The following is a 7,898-nucleotide window of genomic DNA, read 5'->3' as shown; positions in this document are numbered from 1 at the left end:
GACAGTAAATGAATCACCGTGGATGGAGAAATGGTGGGAAGGTTCTTGTTGAATCAGGGCCCTTCGAGAGCTTCTACAGCCTGCGCTGTTCCGGAACAATAGCGAGAGAATGTAAATCACATGCAGAAGTAAACATATGACAGGACAGATAACAGTGAAGAAGGCTGGTTGGAAATGTCACCCTAATGAAAGCAATGGTTCAGCTCTCCTCCTTGTTTAAGTGCCATATATATATATACATATATGTATATATATATATATATATGTGTGTGTGTGTGTGTGTGTGTGTGTGTGTGTGTGTATTTTAACTGTGAATCATAACAACATTATGCTGGCCTAAGTAAATCCTTGTACAATAAATTACTTCCATGAGATGCATTTGCAATGCTAAGATGCCGCAGTAATGGATTCCCTCATTTGAGATAAATGAACTTTGATGGGAGGACAGCACATTTGACTCATTACTTTTGGTGGGTGGTAGGCAGTTTCTTTACATCAGAGTAATTATGCTGAGCTATTAGGCTTTGGAGGGACAGTGCAAGCCAGCCAAGCCACCTCTTTATGTTTGCAGATTCTAGCAGGGTGTGCAGTTGCTCCTCTCCAAGTCTAACAGATATGTTGTCTGTGTCAACCACCAGCATTCAGAGCAGTGACACAAGCGATGCTGGATGTCAAATGGTTCAGCCTCTATTGGACAGCATACATGCAAGAAATGTAGATACATACATATTGCACTTACACTTACTGCAATAGCTACACCCTTTTTGCACATGCTCTTTCTTATTCAGCTATTTATCAATAAGTAACTTATATGTATATATATATATGCATGTATATATTGTATGTATTGTGCTATTCCTTACTTTTTGTACTGTCTGTCTTTGTTACTGTTTGAACTGGAGCACTGTAACCAAAATAATTTCCCCTAGGGATCAATAAAGTATTCTGATTCTGATACATTACTTAATAGGCTCACACTTGGCTCTTTAGTGACCATTACTTGAAAAAGCTTAAACACGAAGATAAAACAGATTAGAGGAAAACAAATAGTTTTTGGGTTAAAATAGTCTCATTTTTTGTCAATTTTTTTGTTCTTTGTATCAAATGTGTTTAGACAGTGGAGCAGATTCTGACTTCCAAACCAGCAGGGGTGACTGTCATCCATGAGTATGAAAAAACTGGGAGTTTGAAAGATTCCACCAGGCGATTAATGGTGAACATCATTGTAGCTCATATGCGTGAAAAGGAAGGGTAAGAGGAATGATGTTTATTCTATTCATTTTTCAAACTGGTAAGAATCTCATCACAAACAACACTTCTGCTTTTGCAGGAGAACTCTAACTAAAGCGACAAAGGAGTTTCATGCACTTGGAATCGTGTCACTCTTCCCATCTTTGAAGGATCTTTACTCCAAAAAGGGATATGTGAGTTTGCACTGCAGCTGTAGTGTGAGATAAGACTTGCTCTCTCTCCAAAAAGGGATATGTGAGTTTGCACTGCAGCTGTAGTGTGAGATAAGACTTTCAAAGTGTGAGGTGTATATATATATTTATATACACTTTACTTTGTCTGCACTTTCTTTCTTTCTCTACGAGCATTTCTATGACATTCAGAGCATTTCTTTAGTGATGTGTCAAAACTGTGCAATGTTAATCCAAAACCACGACTGCATCACAAAACAGAGTAGAACTAAGAGGGCCCACATCACCAAGGATGTTTGGTTTCACTGATGACCAGCAAACATCAGGTCAACGTGTGGAAGCCAAGTCTCTTCTTCATCACACCATTGACCCAGACATAGTCTTCCAGAAGTTGAGAGAGACATTCTGCTCACACACTTTCTGTGTCCTGATGAGTGCTCTGACACATTTTAATGTGCTCTGCAGACAGGAAAGACTTGCTTCTTAAAGGACTTTAGTATCATAAACTGACCCTGAGACCCTGGAACAGAAGAGAGGACCTCTGCACACCCAATAACCACAATGTGAGTCTGTGTCAAAAAATGATTTTAATAAGTTTAATATGGTGATAATATTTAATATAAAATAATAACTATTTACAAAATGTACTGCTAGAAACTCAGGACAGTATTAGAGCACGTCAGCACTCAGGAGCATCATGTCTTCTTGAAACACCTGGAAACAAGGACAGAGGGACGTTACGCTATAACTACAACTATAGATCATTGTACTAATATACTGATGGATCAGTGTGTCTACTTAGACATGAAATTATGTTAATAGTGTGAAAATGAAATGTAATGAAGTGTGTGCCATCTTCCATACCAGTGGATACTGTAGCCTCCCCAAATAACCACGGCAACCAGCCCTATGGTAGCTACAGCAGACAGCGATGAAACCCTCAGAGCGTACGATGTAGCTGGAATGAAGAAAGTCTCTGTGACTAAGTGACACTTTGGAAACTGGGGTAAATTGAGAGTGTCATAATGGTGGATAAAATGATCTTGCTGACTGCTTCACAGTGCATTACCTATTACTTTAGCCCACAGGACACAGGAACTTTTTAAGGCCTAGGAGAGAAGACATGCAGCTAAAGTCCGTCGAACATATTCAGTCATTACTTTTTAACCATAGAATAGCTGCACTCACCGATTTCCACTGACTGACAGCCCGTAAAATGATATAATAGTTCTTGCCACTCTCCAGTGGTGCATTATAAAAGCCACCATAGAGCAGCCCATCTCCTATAGTAAGATTCATCTCTGTTCCAACACGATGGACTTCAAACTGAGCAGTGATGTACTCCGCTGGTGACTTAAGTGTGCTCAAAGGCGGCGCGATTGCAGGAGAGGAACAGTTAAACATCATAAACCCCTCTACAGGAAGCACAAACACTTGGTACAAACTGGGAGAAAAAAGACAAAATAATTAACTCTAACATGCAACATTTCATGATTTTCTTTGGAAAGGATTCAGAGATATCAGATATCTTTCCCCTTGCCATGCTGATACCTTATTAAGTCCAGTGTGTTGGGTGATCTGCGCAGACTCAACGTTGGTAGAGGAGTGTCAAATTCCCTGTAGTAGACAACTGGTCCTGGAGGTACTATTGATTAAAATCATATTATAAAGTATTTTGCTTAGTATAAAGGGAACAAAGGGAATAAAATGCACAATACTTTTATTTATTTATGAAATATATTTGGTACATTGATTGGAAATAATTTTATCAGACTACAGCAGAGTTGAGGTTAAATTGCTACCTGGTAGACTGGTGTTTGTGGTGACAGAGGCTGTGAACTTGGCAGATGTTGCAGTGATGGTGATGCTATAGTTTGTGACTGGAAGCAAGCCAAGGCAGAGCTTCAGCTGGTCTGCTTTGGAGCTCAGAAATCTCTTCCTTTTGTCATAAAAGGATCTCTGGTAGTCCCTGGATCCTGTGTAAGTCACCTAGAAAGTTTAAACCAAATGTGTCATGGAGAAAAGTCCTGGTTGCTAAAGAAGGTAGGTGATGTTTTATCTGACCTTGTAAACCTCTGTGTCCTCCTCGTACTTTTCTGCTTTCCACTGCAGGCAGCTTTCATTAAAAATAAGCAGGTGATTGATAGGTGGTTTGATTTCTGTGGATGAAAAAAAAAAGCATTTTGTGGGATATAATGAACATGTCAACCACAGTATTTACCCACTACAGGCTGGTCATGGACAGTCATGCAGTTGTTGTACTGTATTATTATCGTTATGGTCCTGGGTTTCAGAACCAGTGTTTAATTTGTGGATGTAATTCTTGTTTATTATTTAATGTTCCATTTGGTTCTTAGTTTGATTGTGGTTGATGATCACATTTCTTAGTATCCTGAGCCTCAATTATTTGTTTTGGTTAATGATTATTTCATTAATATTCTGCTTTAGGGTTATTTGGCACAGTCACTTATTTTCTTATTCTTTCTATTGTGTCGTATTATGTTAGTCTTTTGTCTCTGAGTAATTACTTCCTGTTTTATTTTACTTCCCTTTTCTCATCTTCCGTCATTATTTTCAGCTGTGTTTCCTTTCCCCCACCAACTCTTGTATTTATTGTTTCAGCTTCTCCTTGTCCTTTGTCAAGTCATCCCTCTAACTGTGGATCATCTAGTGCTGAGTTTGCTTGTGTTTGGAATTCTTAGTATTTCCTGATCTATGGATTCCTAGTTTTCTGTAAACTGCTCTGTGGACTCTGAACTTTGTTTAACACCTGGGAAATCAAAATCAAAGCTTACACTGAGTTTTCTCTCTGCCTCCTGTCTTTGATTCTGTAAAAAGCAACAATCCACAAAGCTTATGACAATTATACTGCACTCTTCCATCAGTTCTGTCTTCAGTTAATAAAAACCATGCTCCATTGGACTGAGATCAGCTGATTTACTTGGCCACTGAAGAATATCCCATTTCTTTGCAACATAAAGCTACGCTTTAGGTCATTATCCACATGTACTGTGAAGCACGATCCAGTCTGTTGTGCAGCATGTGGCTGAATCTGAGTAGAGAGTAGCGCCTTGTACACTTTAGAATTCATCCTGCTACTTTTATCAACAGTCACGTCATCAATCATACACTAAAGACCTGATTCCACTGGCAGCCATCCCATGCTAAAGCATTGGCTCTGTCGTGTTTAACAGATGGTGTGCTGTGCTTTGGAACATGAGCAGTTCCTTTCATTCTCTTCCCTTCTTTTCTCTTGCCATCATTATGGTACAATTTAATCTCTTTCTTGCATCAAAAGAATCTTTGCCAGAACCGATCAACCTCTATTTTATTTTATCAGACAAGGACTAATCTGGCCTTCTTGTTCTTGAGTGTAACCAGTGGTTTGCACCTTGTTGTAAACACACTATATTTCCATCCATGAAAGAATTTCTTGGTTGCAGACTTTAACAATCATTCACCTACCTCATCAAGAATGTTCTTATGTTGGCTAGATGTAATGAAAATTATGCAGTCAGCCACTTTAGTTGTCTTCTGCAGTCTTTCAGGCCTTTTGGCCAGCACAGTCCTTCTTTTTAAGAATACTGAGTATTCTGAAGGCCAGTAATCTGTTTTACCAATACCGGTTGTTGATCTGGCTATTCTGAAAGGTTTTCCTTTTTGGGGGCTTTTCAGCCTTGTTAACTTGCATCAGAATCTCTTTGGGCCATAATGAAAGATGCACTGAAAAGCTACTAAATACAAGTTAAACAATTGGAATCTCCTCCAGATGCCTGTAATGAAACAATGAGAACTGTGGCTTTAACTGGATGCTGACACTTACCTATGCATCTCAGAGTAGCTTTCTGCCACTCCCCGGAGCTCCCGCACACAGAGACGTTGCTTCCCCTCCAGCTGTGATATCCTGCCACGCAGCGGTGGATCACAACACTTCTATTATGCCACACGACCTCTGAGTTGGCAAGAAAAGGAGCTGGGCCACATTTAGCTGGAAAATAGCAAGAGTGAATTGTTTAATGACTCAGAAATAGTGCTATTCATTGTTTTTTCAGCATGCACCTAAAGGAAACCAAAATCCTAGAAATAAAGAAAAATATTAAGACCCACAGAGCATGCAGGGACAAACAAATTAATAAGCATGCAAACACATAAACAGCATGCTAATAATCAGAAATAATCATGCTCCCACTGCTGAACAGATACAGAGAGATCGTTACTCTACCTTTGCACTTTATAGATACTTCCCCCCACTCTCCTGATAGTGAACATGTTGACATATTATTCCCACTCTCCTGGTAAAATCCTTCCATACACTCATACAGCACAGTGCTGCCTGGTGTGCTGTTGTGGCCCCACAGGAGGTTAGCGTGGGGGAGGGCTACTGGGGGACCACAGCTTATTTCTGTCTGACACACAGACATGAATGAGCACAGACTGTGGGCTATAAAGAAATGCAACAAGACAGACACACTGTCCAATCCTCCATCAAACATGCCTTTTTTTCCATAACAACGACAACAACAGCCCCTGAACATGCATTACGTAATAATCTGCACCTTCACACCACAGATCAATATCCTCCCATAGTCCGTTTTCTCCACATACTGAGTAGTTTCTCAGGCTCCTGGTGTAATATCCCTCTGCACACTGGTAATAAACCACACTACCAATGCGTGATGTGCCATCCCATAACATTTTAGCATTGGGTTTTAAAACAGGCTCCCAACAGTTGATTTCTACAACAAAAAGAAAGCTGGTCATTGTGGGTGATAATAGCTAGATGTATGTTGTCAGCAATGCTTCAGTGAGTTTTGAATTGTGTATGGTTAAACTGCACAGTGGTTTAAAATGACTTTACAGTAATTAACACACAAGTTTATAGCTAAATGTCACCTTGACAAAGGATCGGTGCTCCATCCCATTTTCCACTGGCACTACAAACAGATACATTCCCTGTTCCAGCACTGAGATATCCAGGTTTACACAGATAAATAACCTTTGAGCCCACAGTGGAAATTTTATCCCAGTGCATGACTGAATTAGGGATGAGTGGGGGCTTGCCACAGTCAACTTCTACAGATGAAAAAAATCTATCATTTAACAGAAGAAAATAAACAGTTATTTGTGTCTCGAGAGCGCCAGAAGAAAGATGTTACCTTTGCATGAGATATCTGGTTTTGTCCAGTAACCATTAATTGTGCACACTGAAACATTGTTTCCGTCACTGTGATAAAATTCTTTTTTACAGTAGTAAATTACAGTGCTTCCTGGGGTGGAGCTACCTTTCCACACTTGTCCAGTGTGAGGCAGATTTGGAGGATTCCCACATAATATCTCTATGATGGGAAATGATACACAAGGGGAGTTATGGAGGATTATAAAAACAACTGAAAGCACAAGACATTTTAATTTACTTCGTAATAAGATATTGAACAATATAGTTTAGTTTGTCATAGCAAGAGAAACAGGTATAATCAAAGGGGACCGACCGGGTCTTAAAATCAAGTGACTTTTTAAAATTGACAATTTACTGAGTGCCACCTTTAAAAAATCTCTTTAATCTTGAATTATCTCATTAAATCTCTACATTAAACCTTTATTTATTTATTTGGGTTTTTTTTAAAAGTCCTTATGATGTTTTCCCGTCTTCCTCCTCTTAGCCTGGTTCCATCAGAGGCTTCTACCTGTTGAAAGAGGGTTTTTCTTTCCCACTGTCACCATGTGGTTAATATAAAGTGCCTTGAGGTGACAGTTGTTTTTTCGGCGCTATATAAAATTGAATTGAATTTAATAATTTAATGCCTGTCTTTTTTTCATTAGAAAACAATCCATTGTTTGATTACCTTGGCATGACAAAGTTGGGGATGTCCAATGACCATTTTCCTGACAGGTGGATACATTATTTCCTCCTTTGTTATAAAAGACGTCTTTACAGAAATAGAGCACAGTGCTGCCAGGGGTGGAGTTATAACTCCACACCTGCCCAGTGAATTCAATTACAGGAGGATTTCCACACAAGATCTCTACAAGGAACGACAACCAACAACAACGTAACACAAAGGATTCAGATTAATTCGGTCAGTCAATCATTTTCGATTAGAAATAGTCCTCATCAGCATGAAAGTACAGTGACAGTACCTCGGCAGAGCACAGATGGACCCGCCCACTGTCCAGCTGCAGTGCAGATGGAGACATTTCCTTTTCCAACATTATGATATCCAGAGTTACACTGATAAACCACCTCAGTGCCCATCCTTGTGCTTTTATTCCACAGCAAGCGTGAGTGAGGGACGGCAGGTGGAGAACCACAGTCAACCTCTGGGAGCCAAAGTAGTGACATGCTGCGTGAAAATGTTTTCACCTGAAAATCTCCAACAACTGCAATACTGATCATTTTCATAAACAAATCCTGTCACTGGCTAAAACTCTCTGGATGTTGGAAAAAACATGCAAATATTATTATTATTATTATTAAGC

The 7,898-nt window shown here is 39.5% G+C and overlaps 1 protein-coding gene across 1 annotated transcript; it reads right to left on the bottom strand.

Annotated features, from left to right (window-relative positions):
• Positions 1-1,638: 1,638 nt before the first annotated feature.
• On the bottom strand, positions 1,639-7,324 carry LOC121811757 (sushi domain-containing protein 1-like). Its single transcript, XM_042223202.1, has 13 exons — positions 7,265-7,324; positions 6,578-6,757; positions 6,315-6,494; positions 5,978-6,157; positions 5,644-5,823; positions 5,245-5,409; positions 3,486-3,580; positions 3,224-3,410; positions 2,973-3,066; positions 2,610-2,865; positions 2,491-2,530; positions 2,286-2,379; positions 1,639-2,135 (listed from the first exon to the last, which is right to left on the bottom strand). Exons 3-13 carry the CDS (start codon positions 6,451-6,453, stop codon positions 2,117-2,119), a joined length of 1,449 nt encoding a protein of 482 aa, XP_042079136.1. The 5' UTR covers positions 6,454-6,494; positions 6,578-6,757; positions 7,265-7,324; the 3' UTR covers positions 1,639-2,116.
• Positions 7,325-7,898: the final 574 nt, after the last annotated feature.

The sequence above is a fragment of the Haplochromis burtoni genome, unplaced genomic scaffold (genome assembly GCF_018398535.1).
Source record: "Haplochromis burtoni strain Fernald_Lab_line unplaced genomic scaffold, NCSU_Asbu1 Contig_105, whole genome shotgun sequence".
In the NCBI taxonomy this organism is placed as follows: domain Eukaryota; kingdom Metazoa; phylum Chordata; class Actinopteri; order Cichliformes; family Cichlidae; genus Haplochromis; species Haplochromis burtoni.
This window is presented reverse-complemented; position numbering and strand designations above follow the sequence as displayed.